The sequence below is a fragment of the Manis javanica genome, chromosome 17 (genome assembly GCF_040802235.1).
Source record: "Manis javanica isolate MJ-LG chromosome 17, MJ_LKY, whole genome shotgun sequence".
NCBI classification, from domain to species: Eukaryota; Metazoa; Chordata; class Mammalia; order Pholidota; family Manidae; genus Manis; species Manis javanica.
The window spans coordinates 7,713,647-7,736,494 of NC_133172.1; the positions used below are offsets into that span (position 1 = coordinate 7,713,647).

The window sequence follows — 22,848 nt, forward strand, 5'->3', positions numbered from 1 at the left end:
ACCATTAAATGGCCTGTCCCTGGTGCCCTGGAGGCAGAGGGTGACCTCAGGGCTTCTCTCCATTCCACCCACTCGCAGCTCAAACGCTGGCACTCACCTCAGCTTCTGCAGTAGGAATGTCTGCAGATTCTGGGGTGAGGCTGTTGGCATGACAAGCTATGCAGAAGTCTCCGTGTTTCTTTCCGAGGCAACAGTTTTGTGTATGTGGCTAGAGGATCATATAGAATGGAAGTTCTGAATCCTGTGCTGAGTACTTACTGTTTCTGGAGTTTGTTCTCCCTTCCTGGCATCTCAAACAGCCTAGACTCCTAAGATAGCCACACCAGACAGGTGAGACTCAGGGATGTGATGTAGCTTCAGCTTCGGGGATGACAGGCATAGCCCCAGAAGCAGCAGGGTAGCGTGCCGTCCGAGAGCACCGTATTCATTTCCTGGGGCTGCCGTAACACAGCGCAACAAACTCCGTGGCTTAAACAACAGAAGTGTATTCTCTCTCAGTTCTGGAAGCTGGAAGTCCAAAATCAAGGTGTTGGCAAGAACACACCCCTCTGACGGCTCCAGGGGAGGAACTGCCTTGTCTCGTCCAGCTTCAGGTGGCCGCAGGTGTTCCCAGACTGGCGGCTGCACCCCTCCAATCTCTGTCTCCATCTTTTTGGGGCCCTCTCCTCGGTGTGTCCTCCTCTTCTGTCTCTTATAAGGACATTTGTCATTGGCTTTAGAGCTCATCGGGTAGGCTGGGGGTGTCACATCTTGAGATCCTTAACTTCATTACAACTGCAAAGACCCTTTTTCCAAGTAAGGGCACGTTCACAGCTCCCAGAGGTGAGGACATGGGACATGGATTCTCTTCGGGGCCACCAGTCAACCCACCGCAAGCACAGAGGATTCTGGAAAGAAACTGCGTGGGTTCTCATCACAGCTCTGCCACTTAACAGTTACATGACTTGGTCAAACTCTTAACCACTCTGAACTCCCATTTCTCTACCTTTAAAATACGGATAACAATAGTTCCTGAATAACTGTAAGCATTTGTAAACCAGCAAACTTGGTTGTTTCTTTTCTCGCTCGTGCCTGATTTTATACACTTGACTTTGGTTCCTATTTGGATTCATTTCTTGGACATGGTCCAGTGAAATTTCACATCATTCTACATGAATATTTTCTTCTAAGGTCTCATGGTTGTATGCTTTATGATTAGATCTATGATCCATTTTGAATTAATTTTTGTATAAGGTGTGAAGGTTAGGTCCAAGTTCATTTTTAACAGCACCATTTATTGAAAGGAATAGCCTTTCTCCATTTTCGTTTGGTTTTGTACCTTTGTCCAGAATTGATTCATGACCCAGGGGTTAGGCAGAGTTCTTAGTCATGACATCAAAAGCATGAGCCATAAAAGAAAAATGATAAATCAGACTTCATTAAAAAAGGTTTGAAGTTTTGCTTTACAAAAGACCCTGTTAAGAGAATGAAAAGATGACCTACAGTTGAGAGAAAATATTTGTAAATAACCTATCTGGCAAAGGACTTGTTCCAGAATACATCAGCATATAGAAAGAACTCTGAAGTCTCAGCAGTAAGAAAACAAACAGATTTTTTTTTTTTAATGAACAAAAGATTTGAACTAACACTTCCCCAAAGAGAATAAAAGGGGACAGGAGACGTTGAGCATCATTAGTTCCCTAGGGAAATAGGAATAAAACTACAATAAGACACCTGTACATGCCTATAAGAATGACTAAAAGAAAAAACACTAACATTACCTAGTGCTGGAAAGAATGGTAGCAACTGAATCTCTTATACACTGATGTATATTAGCCTGAGTCTGTCTGGGCTGCTATAACAAAACGCGTTGATGGGGCAACATATAAACACACCAGAAATTTATTCCTCAGAGTTCTGGAGGCTGAAAGTCTGAGGTCAGAGTGCCAGCACGGCCGGGTAAGGGACCTCTTCCCAGTGACACACTTCTGCTTGTATAGGACAGGGTGGAAGTTGGGGAGTGGGGTGGGCACTAGCCCTCTGGGGCCCCTTTTCTAAAGGTCCTAATCCCATTCCTGGGGACCCCACCCTCATGGCTTAATCACCTCACAGAGGCCCTGCCTCCTAATACCATCACCCTGGGTTTTAGGTTTGCAAGCATAAAAACTTGAGAGGGACTCACACTGAGACCACAGGCCTGGGAGAAATGCAAAATTGTAAGTCACTCTGAAAACCAGTAAGAAGTTCTATACTCTTTATAAATTAAGTCTCAAAGCAACATTTGTGCATCTGGTGTCCTTTGCTCATCATGACGCTCTTGAGATTTGCGCTCACCGACAGGTGAATGCACGGAGGCTGATTTTATCCATTGTGTTGTTGATTGGCATGTGGAAAGTTTCTAATTTGGGTTTATAATCCTTAATGCACCTTCTAATGTGTCTTTTGCAAGTGTCTGGGTGCGCTTCTCTGCTGGGAACACTCCCAGGGCTGGAATTGCTGGATCATAAGACGTGCGTGTGATGGGATTTAATAGCTTCTGCCGACTGTTTTCCAAGGGCGTTCTTCCGATTTAAATTCCCACCAGCCATGGTTCCAACTCCTTGCCAAATTAGTGTTCTCTAACGGTTTGGCTTTAGCTTGAAATTATACCGACAGAAACAAATAAAATGTTACCTCCGTGTGTTTTCAAGAACTTCTTGAATGTGGAGCGCTTCCCCTATCCCACCCTAGAGCCCCAGGAATGGGGTGTTGGTGCCCCCTGGTGGTCACAAGGCATCACAACAGACAGGCACACAACCGGTCTCTTGTCAGTCCTGTGGGGCCCCCAGAATGAGCCGCATCTTTGATCTGACCCAACTGTGCCTCTACGCACATTATTTACTGTTACAGGTTTTAAACGACAATACTTTAGGATTATTTCCTGTTAGGCGTTTTATTTAGAGAAACGTCAGAGTCCAACAAAATGGTTTAATTCTTTTTTCACAAACAAAATTACCGGCAGCTACTGTATTCATTTACTATACAAACAAGGATGACCATTAAAAATCTTTCTTTTTATGGCACTTGATTTCTTAAGATGAGTTTTGGCGACAGGGGCAATCAGATACAGCGATTTTGAATTTTCTTTTTGTGAAATAAAGTCTTTGTCTGGTCTTAGCAATGACAGCAAAAATCGGCTCCCCATTCTCCATCTCCAAGTGCTCCACATTCAAGGGGAGAAAAGCAGGGAAAAGACAGAGGAACATTACATTTGCTTCCATTAGTATAACGTACAGCTCAAACCTAACCGATCGAAAACACTGATTTGGTAAGCAGCCAGAACCGTGTAATGGATACATCTACTACTCCTCGGCAGAGATTTGACTGAGAGCAGACCTCAGGCCCTGTACACCGGATTCCCTTGGGAGCTTTAAAACGCACTGGTGCCCGGGCCCTGCCTCCAGAAACGCTGTTTAATTGGCCTGGGATAAGAAAATGTTAAAACTCCCAGGTGACTCCGGTGGGTGGCAAAGTTCGAGAGCTGTGATTTACAGCAGCGGTTCTCAAAGCGTGGTTCCTGGACCAGCAGCATCATTTGGGAACTTTGCAAGGTCTCAGGTCCTACCCGAATGCATGGAATCAGAAACCACGGACCTGGAATGAAGAGGGGTGTCTAAACCAAGAGGACTCTCTGAGGTGAGCTTCCTGCAGGCGCCTGGAAGACCCTGGTGGACCTGGGAGTTCAGGGCAGCTCGGTAACTTGTCTGGAATGGGGGGCTCCTGTGAGCAGACTCCAGGTGAAGGCAGGTGAGGTGGACAAAAGCAACTCTTTTCATATTTATCAGTCTTTTTCTTACATAAACTGTACCTGAGTCTAAAAGCTTTACTTTCTCCCCAGTAAAACACTTAGTAGATTCTTGTCTTTACCACTGATGCCATGGATACCCACGGACCTACGAAGATCACCATGAAAACCACCAAAGATGATAGATCACTGTGGCTCACAGGGAGCACCACGAGTCCCAGCAGATCCGCAGGCTGATCACAGCCATGACTGAGGGTGCCACCATTCTTTTTCCTACCGGTGAGAAGTTCTTGCTCTGGCACAACTCTGACGAACACAGATATAGGGAAGTTCCAAGATCTGCCTTCAGAGGTTACAACCTCCCTCCTTGAGCTGAGTGGGAAGTCCAGATGCTTCCTCTGGGGGTGGGCAGGACACAGCCTGGGATTGTGAGGTGAGGTGGGGTACAGCCTGAGAGAGCTTCCTAGGAGATGGTAAAGATTCCTGGACTCAGAAGGGAGTGAGGTTCTGGGACTGAGATGGAGAAGGCAGAAGCATGTGCTCCTTAATCCATTCACTTCCTATCCAGCCACTCATGGCAAAGCAGACGTCTCCATTCATTAAAGCATTAATCCATTTTCCATTGGTTGATGGACCTTTGGTGCCTGGAGATCCCCAGGGACACCACCACTTTCTGGCCAGGGTGTGAGTTTTAATCTTATCTGCCCCCACCCACCCCCAGGATGCCCCAGGGTCTCACGACCTGAGCTCCTCTCCTGGGATAGACAGAAAATTAGATTGCCAGCAGTGCCAGGGGCCCCCTGGGGTGAGGGTTCAGTGTTTTGTGTGCCCCAGCACCTCCCAAATCTCATCTGATTCTCTCTCTGCTCAGCTGAGGCTGGCCTGGCCTAAGAGGATTGGAGACCTTGCTAAGGGGGAGCAGGACAGGGTCAGAGAGCTGACTGTGAGGGACCCAGGGGCGATGGCAGTTACAGCGGGGTGGCAGGGAAGCGGGCGCCGGGGAGACAGCTTTCAGGGGCTCTGGGACCACGCTGGGTTGGTGTGGAATACCAAAGGAGGCGATACTTCTTCTGCAGGAAACTGTTTACAAGGTGACTGTGGACTTTATTAATTTTCAAATTATCCAGCCCAAAGCAACGTCCAGTTGGTTATCAAAATGAAGAGAATTCAACATGCAGGACAATTAAGTTTAAATATAAAATGTAAAATACCATCTAAAATGTCAGGCAATAAAGTACTACAAATAAACCTACACGCACGTGTACTTAAAAACTGTATGGTTGAATAATACTGTGGGGAGAGACTTGGTAGTAACAGCCAGATGAAGGAGTAAATAGGTCATATACTTAGATTGGGAAGCTCCATATTGTAAAGTCATCTGTCAGTCAATCCAAAAACCACTTATGTATTCAATGCAGATTCAATCTGATTCCCCGCAAGGCCGGTCAGGGTCCTTTAGGAAGCTCTCAGGAGCATCCGCTAAGCGACGCATATGCCACAAACAGCGAGTCCGTCGCTAGAGGCAGGAACCCACAGAAACACCCACGTGCGCCTGAAATGTCGCGCGGGGACGTTGGAGCAGCGAGACGCGGGAGGCCGCACAGGGCACACAGCCCGCCACCTCCGCGGGGTGGACTAATGCAGGCGCTTCTCGCTGCCCGGGGGGGAACCAGCTGCGAAGACCCCGCTGCCACCGCCTCCCAGCAAACGTGGGGGCCACGCCAAGGCCGACCACAGCCCAATGAGCCCTGCCCTGCGGGATCTGCAGGACGTTTTCAGGACAGTTTCCCTTATAAATCCAGTAACGTCTTGGGGTCGGAGTCCTCATCCTCACAGTAATCTCCCTCTGGGTACCGGGACACCACGGACGAGGGGGGTCCCTTGAAAGAGTCCGGTAGTGAGAGGAGCGGGTTGAAATCCGCTACGCGCGCGGGATCTGGTGAAAAGGCCGAGGCGTAGGGGTCGTGCACCCAGGCCGGGACTGGGGCCTGAGCTGGTGCAGCGGGGACCTCGTCCTGGGCTCCTGGTGCTGGGAATCCCCAGGCCGTGCCTGGAGCTGGGACTGGTGCTGGCGCAGAGGGGACGTTCTCCTGGGCACCCTGCCTGGGGGCCCACCAAGCTGGGGCCTGAACTGGGACTGGGCCCGGGGCAGCGAGGACCTCCTCTTGGGCACGCTGCTCGGGAGCCCACCAGGCTGGGGCCTGAGCTGGGGCTGGGGCTCGGGCAGTGACCCACCAGGCTGGGCCGGGACAGGACACTCTGGGCTCTGATGCTGAGAGGAGTCTCGCGAGGCTGGGCACAGCGGGGCTGCCTAAACCTGGGTGGGCCCCTGGGAGCGCGGGACCTGCAAGAACAGGGACGGGCACAGGGTGGGGGGCTCCTGGGTCCCTGGGTGCAGCGCTGAGTCCCCGGCCTCGCCGCCTGGGCAGTCCCTGCAATCTTGAGTATTTGGCCCTGTGGTTCTTGAACCACACCTGGGGACAGAGGACAGGAAGTAGCCGTTAAAGGGGCAGCGCCACATGCCTGTCTGCCCCAGGGGTGAGGCTCCTCGGTGACAAGGGCGGGCCTTACACCTCCGCCTGCACCCCCCAGAACATGCACCTCCAGGAGGCCCACAGGACACAGATGCAGAGGGCAAGAGGGGCAGGGCTTGGCACCCAAGAGCCCGGAGACCATGAAAGGGTCTGCCCAAGAGGCTCCCTGGGTTCATAGAGGCTCTGGGGCCTGGGGCTGGGACACCCCGTGGACCGTGGGTCTGGGCGAGATGGTGTTGGCCCGTTTGTACAGCACAGGGTTGCGGTGGACTCGAGGTCCAGTGGCTGGGTGCACTTGGGGTCCCTTTGCTGGCTGTGTGATCCAGGACAGAGGACGGGAGGTGGCCCAGGGCCCCGCATGCGGTAAGTGCGCCTGCCCAGCGGGTCTTGGGATGACGGGGCTGGGGTGGGGGAGGGGGTCTGGGAACTGGGTCTGACCTGCACTTGCTGCTCCCGCAGGTTGAGCCTGGCTGCCAGGGCCTCGCGCTCCACGTAGGTGGGGTACTGGTTCATCTGGAAGCGTTTCTCCAGCTCCTGCTGCTGCTCTTTGCTGTAAACAGTTCGCTCCTGCCGCTGTCTCGGAGGCCTTGATGACAGTGCGGAGCCTGGCCAAGGCGGAGACGGGTCAGACCCAGACAGCCCCCAGCCTGCCAAGGACAGGGCCCTTGTGAGCATTTGGGGGCTCAGGCCTAAGGGCGGGAGGCACCGCTGCGGCTGAGTGTGGTCTGCGGATCAGGCCCTGGCTGTCCACCTCCCAGCCCCAGCCATGGCCCATCTGGGCCTCATTCGGACCCATCTTTGCAATGGGCCTGGTAACAGCGCCTGTGTTATCATCACAGGGCCCTCGCGGGGAGGGCAGACCGGGCCGGGCCCTCCTCGGGCTCACGCAGGCTGGAGCAAGGTAGGCCCCTGCCTCACTTGCATCCCTGCCCCCATCTAAGCGCCAAAGCCACCCAGACACCAGCAGGCGCCCACCCTGGGCCACGCCCTCTGCCCAGCTTGTCCTGACAACGGAATTCCACTCTCCGAGCCCTGCTAAGTCCTCTCCACACCTGGGGCAGGAAGCCCTCCCAGACAGTGGGCCCTTCTCTGGATGCCAGGCCCCAGGACCCCACCCTGACAAACCAGCCACTGGCCCTGCCCCTCTGGCAACCCAGACTCACCCCCGAAGGACCCGGGCTCTTGCATCCTTCTCGCCACTCAGCTCCCTGCGTTTGAGGCTGGGTGCACAGGGCCTGAGGCTTAAATCTCACCTGGATGCCGCGCCCACCCAGTACCGCCCTAAGGGTCCTGGGATCCTCCCTCTCCCGGCCCCAGCCCCACCCCCTGGAGGCGGAGTCGCGGTGATTGGTTAATTTTTCATTATTGAGCAGCTACTGCGCTGGGGCCCTGCTGTGGGGGCGAGAAACCTCGAGGGAACCCAGGCTCCATCCAGTCCATCCCCCACCTCGGGGCGTGGGCTCAGCCCGGAGGAACCCAGCGTTGCCCGGTGTAGGGTACCCATCTCAGGAATCGGCCCCTCCAGCCCGCCAGCCGGTGCCTAGGCCTCATCCTATCCCTTCCAGCTCCTGGAACACCTTCCCACCGTCCTGGCGGCCACCAGCCTCTCCTGCCTGGACCACCCAGCAGCCGCCTCCCCGCGCCCCCGAGGCCTCCCTGGTCCCTCCATCCATTCTCCAAGGTGCCACGGATCCCGGCCTGGGGAGTGCTCAGCCGCCTGGCCCCGACGGTGCTGTGGTGTCCGTGCTGGTACCTGCGGGCGCAGGTGGACAAGCTAGCTGCCCGTTTCCCTTTGCGGTGGATGAACGGGTGGGCTCTCTGGGCCGGACTCCGGGACTTGGGTCGCAGGATCCAGCCCCTCCCAGCTGCATAGACTTGGTCTGAGCATCAGCCTGGGCTGCTGCCTTGGATAAGGTCTGCTGGGCACTGGGGTCAGGGGTCTCCACCCACAATGCTCATTCCCCGGGGACTTTGTTAAAGTTAGTGCAAGATGAACATTAAGTGGGTGATCCAATCCAAAATGAAACAGCCAGGAGATTTTGTCATTAGAGCTTTTCCTGTCTCTCTGGAACTGCCACTTAGTGTCTCATGGTGGCATCTGCCATAGCTGGAAGTTTATCCATCTCTCTGGCAGCATTCTGCCCTAACTGGACATTTTTTCTGCTTCTTGGGAAGCTGGGAGGTCTGGTCTCTAGGACAGTGAAGGCTCTGCTGTCAACAAGGGGTAATCTAGCAATTTCCTTGGTCTAGAAGCTGTGACTAGTGGCCACCTCCTGTCTGACTTATTCAAAGAAATGCAGGGAACATTTTGCTGATTAGACTGTCAAAGACTGAGAAGGGGGACCATGCCTGGGATTGGAAGGTGAGGGGATGGCGATTTGACCTCACCATGCTTTGGGAGTGTAGGCTGGTTTTTGAGACAGGCTTGGTGATATCTAGCATTGGCCCTCAGCCACGGTCACCAGAAAGACACCAGTAGTTGAGCAAATTTGGGTTTACCATCTCATGGCAATGAGGGGGACGCACACCAGAGAAATCAGAGAAGGGTCTCAGGTACGAGGGTATCGGAAATGACCTACATAGTATTTGGGCTTGCAAGAGACCATTTTGGGGAAGGTTCAAAGAAAAGTCACTTTTATGCCTAAACAACTGAAATCAGGGACTCAGACAAATACTTGTACCCCCGTACTCAGAGCAGCAATAGTCACAATAGACAAATGCAAGGGCCCATTGATTGGCTGAACGAAGATACAAATTGTGGTACATCCATAGGACAGAGTATTATTTAGCTTGAAAAAGAAGGAGGTTCTGATACATAGAGCAACACGGATGAACTTCAAGAGCATGATGCTAAATGAAGTAAGCCAGACAAAAGAGAAGGCATGTTGCCCGATTCCCCTTATATGAAATTTCTAGAATAGGCAAATTCATAGATAGCAAGTGGATACCAGGGCCTGGGGGGAGGAGGCAATGAGGGGAGAGGGTTTCATGGGGACAGAGCTGCAGTTCTGCTAAATGAAAGAAGTCCTCAGGACCGTGGTGACCGTTGCTCAACACTGTGAATGTCCTTAATGCCACTGAACTGCATACTTAAAAGTAGTTTAAATGGTTACTTTTATATTCTGTATATTTTAACCACAGTGTTCAAAAAAGAAGAGTGGTTTTGCTCTGGGTTTTATGATGTCAGGAAATGGAGGTAATTCTGTGTTTGAGTAACTTATCTAGCAAGTGAGCAGGGGCCACAGCCCAGGTGGGGGCTGGAGCCGGGACTGGTATAGAAAGTGTCACTCAAGCTAGTCTGAATGAGGAACATTGGTCTTTCGTGGTTTGGACAAGGTGTGTCTCTTAGTGATGAAACGTGATTACCGACAGGTCACTTGAGCACAATCAGAGACTGACCTTGGTCCGGTTGGGCTGTGTGCGAATATTTATATTCAGCAGGAGGGCCCCAAGGCTTGGCTGTGAGTGTTGGGCCGGCTCCCAGCTAGCTGAAGCTGCTTTTCTATTCCTTTTTGTATTTAGCAAACTCCCTTGAACTCCATGCGCCAATGTCTGAGCAGTCGGGGATCCCTGGAGGACCCTATCATTTTCTGCTGCCTGACCTTGGACAGAGACATCCTCCCCAGCTGGGCCTTGTTTACCCGCCCACACGATGGGATTATACATCCTGCCCCAGCACGTGCCTGGGAGCTCTCAGGCCCACAGCCCGGAAGAGAGACTGACGCAGCATCTGGAAGAGCCCACCCCTGGCCCTACAGGTTTATGCCCGGGGGCAAAGGCAGTGGTTTCTCCCAGGCTTGCTTCCACTCTGCAGGACTAGCAGGACAAACAGTATCGCCCGGAAAACCAGCCCCCACGGAAGCACCTCACGTTGTCTAAGCCAGCGATTTTCAGATTCTAGTGGGCATCGCATTCCCTTGGGAGGGCTTGTTAAAACCCAGATTACTGGACCTTTCTCCAGTTTTCACTTCAACAGCTCTGGGGGGTGGAGCCGAAAAATGCGCATTTCTAACAACTTCCCAGAAGCTCCTGCTGTTGCTGAATTTGAATCAGGGACCAAGCTTTTTTTTTTTTTTAAGTATAGTTGATCTACTATATTATATTGGTTTCAAGTACGCAACACAATGATTCAACAGTTACACACTACTTAACTCCTCACCCCCGCTAGGGCAGTTACTTTCCGTCAACGTAACCAGGTGTTACAGATTCACTGGCCGCATCTACAGGCTGCAATTCCAACCCCCTGACCAATTTATATTATGATAGCGATCACACTTTGAGAAACATGGCTGTAAGCGGACAGCTTCCCTCACCCACCTCGTCCGCCACCCCTGGCCTTCGTCCTGGAGTCTGGCTTGTTTCAGGGACAAGAAGAGTCTGGGAAGGCAGACAGGGAAGGACAGAGGAGTGAACCGGGGCCAGATCTCGGGGGGGCCTGGGAGGAAGCCTGAGGTTACTCCCAGGAAACAGACAGAAAGACGCAGAGACAGGGAGACAGATGTGAGAAATGGAAGCAAACAAAAAATATAAGATAGAGGGAGGCAGAGAAAAAGAGAAATTTACACATTTTTCTTTTATGCCAGGCACGGTTCTAAGTGTGTCGTAATTGTGAACTGGGGTCTTTGCTGGCTGTACCCCTACCCTGAGTCCCTCCCTCTGCCATGACCGACTGTCTGTCTTGCGCCCTCTCTCCTCCCAGTTGGGTGGACAGGGCACTCTTCTCTAACCTGCAGAAGAATCTTGTGACTCTTCATTCCATAAAAATTCTCTGTTTGTGACTTCCAATATTTTCCTTCCTGTTCCCAAAGTATCCAGTTTCCAAATTCAGTATAGTGCATGATCATGTATCCTGTCCGTCCATCCATCCACACATCTTCCCGTTATTTACCCCCTTGCCTATCTATATCCCAGCTGGTTCTGAGAGCAGATGGTTCTTGAGCCAAACTTCAGGAGCAAAACAGAGAGGCCAGGAAGTGTAGAAACTTGCAAAGAGGACGTGGATACACCCACAGGCATAGCCTGCGCCTAGGGGGACGCAAAGCTGCTAGGAGAGGGGGTCCGGTGGAGAGTGACTGTGGGTCTGGGAGAATTATGATGGCTTCATCGCCCACAGTGCAGTGATGAATGAAGCCAGTGTGTATTAAAGGAAATAAGGTCTATTCTCTTTTCAGAAAATTGGTTCCTTTTTTCTGATCTCTGGACCACATTCTCTTCCTTCTGGGAATAAGGCTCCTTTTTCCCAAGTTCCTCTGAGTCTCAGTGGACTCCATGGGAAAGAACCCCTTTTCCATCAACTGCTCTGGGCTTTAGGCTTTCTCTGAAAAGTGTCTCCCCTGCAGCCCACCTGTCTGGGCTTCCTTTTGTCCTAGGAAATGGGTTTCAGTCTCAATAGAATGGAAACATTTTTTTTTTTAATGTTTCGCTGAATTAGAACATTGGTTGAGAAAATGCACACATCAGCGAGTTATCACAAAGAGAACACACCTCTGTCCACCTCCCAGAGTGGGTGAGAAATAGAATATTCCCAGCAATACAAAGTTCCTTTATGGCGGCTCCCAGTTTTGACCAAAGATAACTGCTCTCCTGTCTTCTGATACCACAGATTCGTTTTGCCTGTGCTTTTGAACTTGACATGCATAGAATCATCAAATACGTCCTCCTTTGTGTTTGCTTTTTTTCGTTCATCAGTGTTTGCAACAGCCACCCCTGTTGCCTGTAGCCATTTTCTGCTTATGCCTTCTGATGTCTGCGTAGTTTTCCATTACACAGTAGAGCACCATTAATTTATGCATTCACGCATCAGCACCATTAATTTATGCATTGAGTTGGTTCCAGTTTTGTGTTATTACAACAATAATACACACATGTTCATTTCTGTTGGTATATTTTTAGAAGTGGAATCTCCCAGCCACAGAGGAAGCATCTGCTCAAATTTAGCAGATAATGTTTAATAGATTTCCAAAGTGATTTTGCCATTTTATATGTCCAGTGACTCTGCATGGTTACTAAAACTTAGCATTGTCTTTTATTTTAGTCATGCTAATGGGTTTGTAGCGGAAGATCATGTGGCTTTATTTTATATTTTCCTGGTGGCCAGTGAAGTTGAACACCTTTCCATTCATTACAGTCCACTTTAATCTTTATGTGTTATAGTTTTCTGCCAAGAGATCGTCCACAGATTTGTCACTTTCCCTAATTCATGTTATTGTAAATTGTACCTATTTTTAAAAAACTAATTTCCTAGTTGTTTGTGACTAGAATATACAAAAATAATCAGTTTTTGTTATGCTGACTTGTACCCAGTGACACTGTGAAATTCTTGTATTCACTAGAAATGATCATTTGTATATTCTGTTGGGTTTTTCAACCTAAACAGTCATGTCACCTGTAAATAATGAGAGTTTTCTTTTTTTCTAAATCATCATGCCTTTGTTTCCTTTTCTTTCCTGATTGCATCTGTAGTTCCTTATTGCACAGACCTTCAGTACAGTGTTGGAGAGAAGTGGTATGACTCTCATTCCCAGTAACAGAGGAAAGCTGTCAACATTTCAACTTTAAACGTGTCTTCTATACAGTTCCTTTGCTGATACCTTGGAATTCACTTCTCTTCCTTGTTTCTAAGAGCTTGTTATTCTTCATCAAAAATGGATTTTAAGTTTTATCAGATGCTTCCCCTGAATATCCTGAGATGATAGGATCTCATTATACCATTAATGTGGCAAATGACATTCCTCGGTTTTTGAATATGAAACTATCCTTGCATTCCTGGAATAAAATTCAACAGGGCAGAATATATTGTCATTTCCTTATCTATGCTGGATTTGCTTTGATCATATTCTGTCTGGGATTTTGATATCTAAATTTGTGATCTATAATTTTCCTTTACTTCAATGTTCTCACCAGGTTTTTTATATCAAAGTTATGCAGCCATCATGAAATAAAAGGAAAATTGTTCTCTTTCTTTCAATTCTCTGGAAGTTTGCCTAAGATTGACATAATTTCTTTCTTGATTGTTATGTGGAATTTGTTGGCAAAGTCAAATGAGCATGGGGTGTTCTTTGTGTGAAAATTGTAAATTATGGATTACTCTTCTTTAATAGGACTATTTATATTTTCTATGGTATGTTGTATTTTGGTAAGCTTTGGTAAGTTGTATTTTGCTAGGAATGTGTCATCTACATCTTCAAGTTTCTTGGTGAAAAATTGTTCATAATAACCTCTTATGTTCATTAACATCTTTAATGAAGGATTTTTGGTAATGTCCTCTTTTTCATTTTTGATGTTGGTAATTTCTCTCTTTTTCTCTTGGCAAATGTTTTTGGAGGTTATTGATTTATTAGTCTTTAACAAAACAGCTGTATCTGTTGTTTTTTTCTGTTGAATTTTATCTTATCAATTTCTGCTCTCATCTCTATTATTTCTTCTTTCATTTCTAACGTCAAGGATGGTTGATTTTATAGTCTTCTTATTTGATATCTGGTATACCATTTAATGACTATGAGCAAATGTATGCCGATATACATTTGACACCTTAGAAGCAATGGACAAATTGCTTGAGAAACACAATTTTCTGACACTGACATATGAAGAAATTTAAAAATATGTAAATTAAGTAAATGCACAAATAAAATTGAGTGCACAATTGACCTTCTACCAAAGAACTCCAAGCCCACCTGCTTCACTGGTGAATTCCACCATATACGTGAGGAAGAAGTAACGCCACGCACAGTCTCCCGGCAGGCATCTGTCTCATCTTCTCTCCCAGCCTCATCTCCTCCACGCTTTGTTCTTCCTCCTTGGAGTGCGTTTTCCTCTCTGTTTCCCCAACCTGCGACCCTAGATCCCCCCCCCATCTCCTCCGTGCTCTGAGGGGGCTGAGAACATCATCTCTGAAGTTGTGAAGAGGAGGCGGGGGGCTGCAGCCCTTGCCCGCCGGGAGCCTCGGGGCCAGTCCAGTCCTGTCCCCGAGCCTCTGGGGGACACCGGGAAGCTAGAGGCACCGGGAAGCCTGGCATCCGGATCTGTTTGCCTTGGGAAAGTTACTTAACCCGTCCTGATCTATAAAGTAGGGGAGATGGGGGTGTCCCTGCCTCATTCAGCTGTCATGTCATGGGAAGAAAACCGTAAGGACGCTGCCTAGCAGCGCCCAGCACATTGCAATTGCTCAATAAGGTGTTTTAGCTGTGATTTTATCTTATTGTGTGACCCGGGCATGATTTCACATGGAGGGGAGAAGGGAGAGAGAGGGCGTCAGTTAGTTAAAACTCCGTCCTCTCCATCCAGTCCCCGCCCCCGTGGGTCATGAGCCCGAACCTAATCCCTGCTAATTCCCCTGCCCTTCTGCTGAGGCCGGACCATGGTAAGAAGATTGGAGCATTTGCTAAATTAGTCCCAGTCAGGGACAGAGGGGCGCAGGCTGGGGGGAAGGGGGGCAGGAGAGAGGAAGGAAAGAGAGAGAGAGAGAGAGAGAGGAGAGAGGAGAGAGGAGAGAAATACTCACACCTGAGTTTAGACAGAGGAAGGAAGAGACAGGGAAGGAGAGAAGCCGGAGGGAAAAGCGGGACCAAAAATGTTGGGAGGAGGACGTGCCAAGAGGGTGCAACGAAATGCACACGAATCCCAGTTCTACCTCCTCCTAGTTGTGGGACCTTGGGCAAGTCACCTGGCCTCCCTTTGCCTCGATTTTCTCATCTGTGAAGTGGGGATAAGAATGGCAAATCTCTGGGTGGGTGGTTTTGAGAATGAAGAGTTAGGACTGGCTTTCCCCAGCGTCTGCCCAACAGTACCTGCTCTGTAAATTTTTCTCTTTTCTTTTCCTTCCTATTTGTTCAGGCCTAATTTATGTAGTGCCGTGCGTCACTGAGGCGGGATGAGAGGGGGACTTTGAGGCCCAGCAAGGTCACACAGGGGGCTGGCTGGCGCCTTTGTCCCTGTGTGATTGGCTCTAGGGAAATAGCCAGGACAGGAGGGTGACCAGAAGGGGAAAGTGCAGGGACCCCCGCCCCCAGAGACAGAGGGAAGGGACAGAGCAACCCCTGCTTCGACCTGCCCAGCTTACCGCCCCCATGAAAATGTAAAAAAATCACCCCGACTTTCAGCTGGATGCAACATTTTAATGGTGTTCGCTCTGTGGGTGGCCAAGGACTGGGACCTGGGGTTCCGGCGAGTAGGAAAGGGACACGGAATAAAGGGCCTCATTTCCTTCTGTCCCCATTTCTCTTGCCGTTCTTCCTGGCTATGGAAAGTGGACCCACCGACATCCCCAGTTCGGGAGGCAGCCCAGGAGGAGGAGGCTGGAACCTCCCAAAACAGATTCAATCGCTCATTCCATCCAGCTCCTAGAGAAGTCCTGGATCACCTGGGCTGGGGTCTCCTCAAGTCCCACCCCTACTGGCCCGGATGGCAGCCCCCCGCCTGTTACCCGCCACCGCCCTCCTTCAGGCCGGGTCAGGACCCCCTCGTCAAGCTGCCTTGGGATAGTTTGCTTGGGACACAATCCTCCTGGGTGAAGGGGGTCCTTGGTGGGGCCGGGAGAGGTTCTCATTTACCCCTGAGACCCCAGCCTCCAGCGCAGAGCGTGGGAGTCTCTGCCCCTGAGTAACTGACCCTGTCACCTGCTCCCAGCTGCACGGATCCAGAGCACGGGGGCACCTCCTCCTCGCCCCTCCTCCAGCCCCCACCCGGCTTCTGCCGTCCTCCTCTGTTTATCCTTTGTGCCTTGCACTGGACTCTGAGGCCCTAGGGGTCCAATGCCCCAGAACCCAGCATGAGTCAGGGCAGACAGATGGTCAGGAGGCGTGCTGAGTGAACCGTCTTCGTGGACTCTTGTGATCGTGTGCCCCTGGAGGGACCAAGTCCTGTGGGCCTCTCCCAGCCTGGGCCCAGAAAGTCATCTCACGCCTCCAGCCCCACCTCTCATGGGGCCTTGCTCCCGACATCCCTTGCCACACTGGGGCCCAGGGCCAGCTTGTGCCCGCTCACACGCACAGATGGCATCACTTCCCAACTGCGCCTTCAGTGACATAGGATTGGTGCCTTGAAATCAGACTCAGCAGGAATATTTACACCACAGAAATTGGCAAACCCGACACATCGCAGCTTTTCCTCTTTGGAGAAGCCGTTGTTAAAATACACCAGCATGCCATGGTCTTCCCATCCCCCTTCTTTCCCCCAGGCCTTGTGATACCCACCAGTGGAAAGTGCATGGCTCCTGCTTCCCCCAGACAAAAATGAAAGGAGATTCCCAGTGAGGAGGCAGAGGCCAGAGCAGCAAGCTCCCAAGAGTACCAGAATGCCTAAATCCTCTTAAAATTCTCACAAGGCTGGTCTCTGTTGCTGTGGCTCAGGTTTTGTTGAAAGAATCTGGTACTGCCCAGACAGACTTCCTCTGGCCCAGCTCTGTTGTCCCATCCCAAAATCAAAACTGGAAACAAACAATCTAAAAAAGGGATTGTACACTTCAGTGCAGGTTTCCTCTAAATCCAGCGCTCTGCCTACCCTGCGCTTCTCGTATATTTACAGGTGGGAAGCCTGTCCACCACCTCTTCTCTTGGAAATACCCAGAGCTATAGCTGGTGCACCCCAGACAATGTTTGAGTGAAATTCATCTTTAGAAAATCCTAAACAAAGGGAAAAATATAGTAGACATGAAAAGGGAATTTGCCTTCCATTCTCCTACCAAATATGCCCATTTCCCATGTCCAAATGAATGCATGGGTGAATGATGAAGTGTCTAAGATGAAACACAAGAAAGGCATATATATCAAACAGCCCCTTAACCGTACCGCATAAACCTGACATTTGTGGCATCTTAAAAATTGCCCTATGGATGTTTTAATTTACCTGTGCAGCTGGCCTAAGGTTCCGCAATGGGGCTTCTTCAAGTCTGTCTTTGGAACTTCTAGAAGGATCTCTAGCCATGTGCTAAAAAAGCTTCCCAAATCGAAAGTAAGGAGTTGAGCCTCCCTCCCTGATCGCTCAAGGGCATGTTGATGCCGACCTGAACATTACCCCAGATCAACTGCAACTTTGGTTTCATTTCATCTCAGGACAAATTCTCAACACCGGTGTCTGGGGTCTGGGACTTATGATCTAAAATGCCGATTAGAATCCGTGTGAGATGGTGTTGGGGTGGAGAGAGAATCCCCAAGACCCGCTGGGCTGCCCCGGGAGAGGGAGAGGCTTCTCTTCCAGGCAGGAGGGGGTGGGCTTTGCTGAGCGTAGCTGCATTTGCAGCTTCAGAGGCCACAACCTTTGGAAGGATGGCTCGCGGTTCTTACTCTCTCAGGGATGCTGTTCCAGCGCAGGTTTAGACAACCCACAGGAAGGAAGATTTAGACAAGAGATGCAGAGAGATGGAGGGGAGTGTCTTCTACAAGATCTGAAACTTCCAGGCACTCTGATCCTTGCAGTCCAGAGGATCCATGGGGTTGTAGGTGAATTTCCAGGTGCCTGTGGGGTCCTTGAATTCCAGGCTGTCCAGGGGGCTGTAGGTACCATAGCTCTGGCCTGACAGGGAGGTGGGGGACTGGGCCAGGGAGGGTCCCACGGAAGGGCCAGAGAGGGGGCTGAGAGCCGGGCCCCCCAGCTGGGGCACCATGGGAGAAAGGTAGGGGTCCAGGCCACTGAAGAAGGAGCCAGGGGGCCCGTAGGCTGAGGGGGAAGAGCAGAAAGCAGAGGTGGAGCCATAGGTCATGGCAAAGGGCGCTGAGGTCAGAGAAGGCCCTGAGGCCACCAGCCCAGCCCGCTGGGCCTCAGGCAAAGGAGACTCTGAGGCTGGACTCCAAATGGACACTGTGGCTAGTGCTGCCGGGGGCGAGACTGAGGGGCCGGGTAAAGGGGGGCTGTAGGAATCTGAGATGCCCAGGGGCTCTGGACAGATGTCTGTGGAGGATCTTGGAGGTGTGCCCGCCTTCCTCTTGGCAGGACGAGCCTTGGCTTGGGCCCCTGCGGGCTGCCTCTGCTGTCGACATTTAGCCCTGCGGTTCTTGAACCAAACCTGAGAGGTAAGAGGGGAGATTGGGGTGGGTAAGTGGGGAGGAAAGCCCAGGAGAGCCCTCAAGGGGCCCAGTGATGACGGTACTTATTGGCAAGACACACCAGAGTCACACCTCTCCACTTTGCAATCAGTTATGGGGCACTCCATCCACCATCCACCCACCCATCCATCATCCATCCATCATCAATCCCTCCCTCTATTCATCCACCCATACATCCATCCATCCCTCTATTCGTCCATCCACTCATCCATCCACCCATCCATCATCCATCCATCCACCCATCCATCCATTCACCCATCCATCCATCCATCCATCCATCCATCCATCATCCATCCATCCATCCACCCATCCATCCATCCATCATCCAACCATCCACCCATCCATCCATTCAGCCATCCATCCATCCATCCATCCATCCATCCATCATCCATCCATCCATCCACCCATCCATCCATCCATCATCCAACCATCCACCCATCCATCATCCATCCATCATCAATCCCTCCCTTTATTCATCCACCCATACATCTATCCATCCCTCTATTCGTCCATCTACCCATCCACCCATCCATCCATCTATCCACCCATCTATCATCCAACCATCCACCCATCCATCCCTCTATTCGTCCATCCACTCATCCATCCACCCATCCATCCATCCATCCATCCATCCATCCTTCCATCCATCCATCCATCCATCCATCCATCCATCATCCATCCATCCATCCTTCCATCCATCCATCCATCCATCATCCACCCATCCATCCATCCTTCCATCCATCCATCCATCCATCCATCCATCCATCCATCATCCACCCATCCACCCATCCATCCATCCATCATCCAACCATCCACCCATCCATCATCCATCCATCATCAATCCCTCCCTTTATTCATCCACCCATACATCTATCCATCCCTCTATTCGTCCATCTACCCATCCACCCATCCATCCATCTATCCACCCATCTATCATCCAATCATCCACCCATCCATCACTCTATTCGTCCATCCACTCATCCATCCACCCATCCATCCATCCATCCATCCATGCATCCTTCCATCCATCCATCCATCCATCATCCACCCATCCATCCATCCTTCCATCCATCCATCCATCCATCCACCCATCCATCCATCCATCCATCCATCCATCCACCCATCGATCATCCACCCATCCATCCATCCATCCATCCATGCACCCATTCATCATCCACCCATCCATCCATCATCCATCCATCCATCCACCCATCCATCCATCCATCATCCACCCATCCACCCATCCATCCCTCCATCATCCAACCATCCACCCATCCATCATCCATCCATCATCAACCCCTCCCTTTATTCATCCACCCATACATCTATCCATCCCTCTATTCGTCCATCTACCCATCCACCCATCCATCCATCTATCCACCCATCTATCATCCAACCATCCACCCATCCATCCCTCTATTCGTCCATCCACTCATCCATCCACCCATCCATCCATCCATCCATCCATCCATCCTTCCATCCATCCATCCATCCATCATCCACCCATCCATCCATCCTTCCATCCATCCATCCATCCATCCATCCACCCATCCATCCATGCATCCATCCATCCATCCACCCATCCATCATCCACCCATCCATCCATCCATCCATCCATCCATCCACCCATCCATCATCCACCCATCCATCCATCATCCATCCATCCATCCACCCATCCATCCATCCATCATCCACCCATCCACCCATCCATCCATCCATCATCCAACCATCCACCCATCCATCATCCATCCATCATCAACCCCTCCCTTTATTCATCCACCCATACATCTATCCATCCCTCTATTCGTCCATCTACCCATCCACCCATCCATCCATCTATCCACCCATCTATCATCCAACCATCCACCCATCCATCCCTCTATTCGTCCATCCACTCATCCATCCACCCATCCATCCATCCATCCTTCCATCCATCCATCCATCCATCATCCACCCATCCATCCATCCTTCCATCCATCCATCCATCCATCCATCCTTCCATCCATCCATCCATCCATCCACCCATCCATCCATCCATCCATCCATCCATCCACCCATCCATCATCCACCCATCCATCCATCCATCCATCCATCCACCCATCCATCATCCACCCATCCATCCACCCATCCATCCATCCATCCTTCCATCCATCCATCCATCCATCCATCCATCCACCCATCCATCATCCATCCATCCATCCATACATCCACCCATCCATCATCCATCCATCATCAATCCCTCCCTCTATTCATCCACCCATACATCCATCCATCCCTCTATTCATCCATCCATCCATCCATCATCCACCCATCATCCACCCATCCATCCATCCATCCATCCATCTATCCATCCATCCATCATCCACCCATCCACCCATCCATTCATCCATCATCCAACCATCCACCCATCCATCATCCAACCATCCACCCATCCATCATCCATCCATCATCAATCCCTCCCTCTATTAATCCACCCATACATCTGTCCATCCCTCTGTTCGTCCATCTGCCCATCCACCCATCCATCCATCTATCCACCCATCTATCATCCAACCATCCACCCATCCATCATCCACCCATCCATCCCTCTATTCGTCCATCCACTCATCCATCCACCCATCCATCATCCATCCATCATCAATCCCTCCCTCTATTCATCCACCCATACATTGATCCATCCCTCTATTCGTCCATCATCCATCCATCCACCCATCCATCATTCAACCATCCAGTCATCCCTCTAGTCATCCACCCATCCATCTATCCAATCAGTTAATAAGCATGTATTAACCATCTTCTACTACTTTGGGGACACCTCAGTGGAGTTGACATTCTAGTTGAGGTAGATTATAAATAAACAGTAAGAAAGTAAATCACATGGTATTTTAGAAACTGATAAATACTATGGAAGAACCAGTTGTGCAGCATAAGGAGCACAGTACAGTAGGGGTGGCTTTAATTGCAAATGGCAGCGGCATAAATCTCACTGCTGGACAAGGTGACTTGATTGGTTGAAAGACTTGAACAAAGTGACAGGGACCAAACGGTCCAGGTAGAGTGCAAAGGTCCTGAGGCAGGAATGTGCTTGATGGGCATGTTAGAGGCAATGCCAGTGCTCAGTGTGGCTGGAGTGGAGTGAGAAGGGGCAAGAGTAGTGAGAGGAGGGCCAGTGAAATGACAGGGGTGAGGGCTTGCTAGGGAGGGCCCCTCACGACTTTGGCTGTTACTCTGAGACCTCTCTCTCCTCCCTTTACTCCGGGTCCCGGGAAGGGCCAGAATGGGCCCAGGGACCAGAACACCCCACCTGAACCCTGGACTCGGGCAGATTGATCTTCAGAGCCACCTCCTCGCGGGCATACACATCCGGGTACTGGGTCTTGGTGAACAGGGCCTCCAGCTCCTCCAGCTGGCTTCGCGTGAAGGTGGTCCGTTCCCGCCGCTGCTTTCTTGGGGCACCTGGGGTGGAGGGGCAGGAGGAGGAGACCCTCAGGCGGCCTGGACCTCCCCTTCTCTTTGTCTGCTGGTAGGAGGCCCCGAGGTTGTATGGGCCACCGAGAAGCCCTTTCTGGGTGTTTGTCTGCCGGGACTAAGGGTACACTTCTCCCCTGACCTTCCAGATCTCATTCTCATAGGCCTGCTAGACCCCCTGGGAACAGGATCCCTCTTTGCCTGTCATTTTGGGGCTCATGCCTCAACCCAAGGAGAACTGGCTTTAGCCCTGCAAGGAAGCATGGGTTTGATTTTCACCCCATCTACAATCTCTTAAGCCCTGAGACTCATTCAGCTGGAACATGACATTGTGGATATTCGACCATTTCCAGCCTATAGACATGGCAGGTCCACAATGTTCAGCTTAATGAGAAGAGGGAAACAGCTAAGGACATAACGCACAAAAACCGAGGGCTCACGGCTCTTGGCAATAAAGCACTGCTGACAGATGGAAATTCCTCTCATTTCCCCTCTCCTCTGCTCCATAGGGAACCAGTATCCTAAATTTCTATGACTGTCCATATGTGTCCCCTGCATCCTGAGTGACATGGGGACACTGTTGTGCCCTTGCAGGGGAACACATAGGGCTGGTGACATCCCACTGTAAGCGGCCACCTTCCTGAGGGCAGGGGACCGGAGGGTGGGCCAGCCTGGGGCAGCAGTAGGTCTGTACTCACTCGGGTAGGACACAGCCTGGTGCATCAGATCCATACTGGGGCCACTTAGGGCCAAGGCGTTGACGGAATAGTGGGGCCCTGGGTTCATATAAGCCATCATGATCTTCGGGAGCCCTGGGGGCCCAGGTCAGTGGGCCTGCAAGAGAGGGGGGGTCACTCAAACACTCCCCAGTTACCAGGTGATGATGGGCAGCTCAAGTTCAAATCTTGCTTCAGTCTCTTCTTAAGTATGTGACCTTGGGCGATTATCTCATCTCTCTACCTCAGTTTCCCCACCTATAAAACGGTCCTCTGTTGAAGGTCATCAAAGGCTCACCAAGACTCTCTGTAAAGCAAGAGCTGGAGCT

The 22,848-nt window shown here is 50.8% G+C and overlaps 2 protein-coding genes across 3 annotated transcripts; both read right to left on the reverse strand.

The window, feature by feature from the left end:
- Positions 1-5,553: 5,553 nt before the first annotated feature.
- Positions 5,554-7,485, reverse strand: TPRX2 (tetrapeptide repeat homeobox 2). The gene is made up of 3 exons (XM_073226369.1): positions 7,461-7,485; positions 6,736-6,902; positions 5,554-6,237 (listed from the first exon to the last, which is right to left on the reverse strand). Exons 1-3 carry the CDS (start codon positions 7,483-7,485, stop codon positions 5,554-5,556), a joined length of 876 nt encoding a protein of 291 aa, XP_073082470.1.
- Positions 7,486-15,400: 7,915 nt separating this feature from the next.
- Positions 15,401-22,601, reverse strand: CRX (cone-rod homeobox). 2 transcript variants are annotated; one of them, XM_037005845.2, is made up of 3 exons: positions 22,502-22,601; positions 21,640-21,791; positions 15,401-18,295 (listed from the first exon to the last, which is right to left on the reverse strand). In XM_037005845.2, exons 1-3 carry the CDS (start codon positions 22,599-22,601, stop codon positions 17,669-17,671), a joined length of 879 nt encoding a protein of 292 aa, XP_036861740.1. In that variant the 3' UTR covers positions 15,401-17,668. The 2 variants fall into 2 exon arrangements, with proteins under 2 accessions (XP_036861740.1, XP_036861739.1); XM_037005844.2 differs by having other exon boundaries at positions 21,640-21,836.
- Between the last annotated feature and the right edge of the window lie 247 nt (positions 22,602-22,848).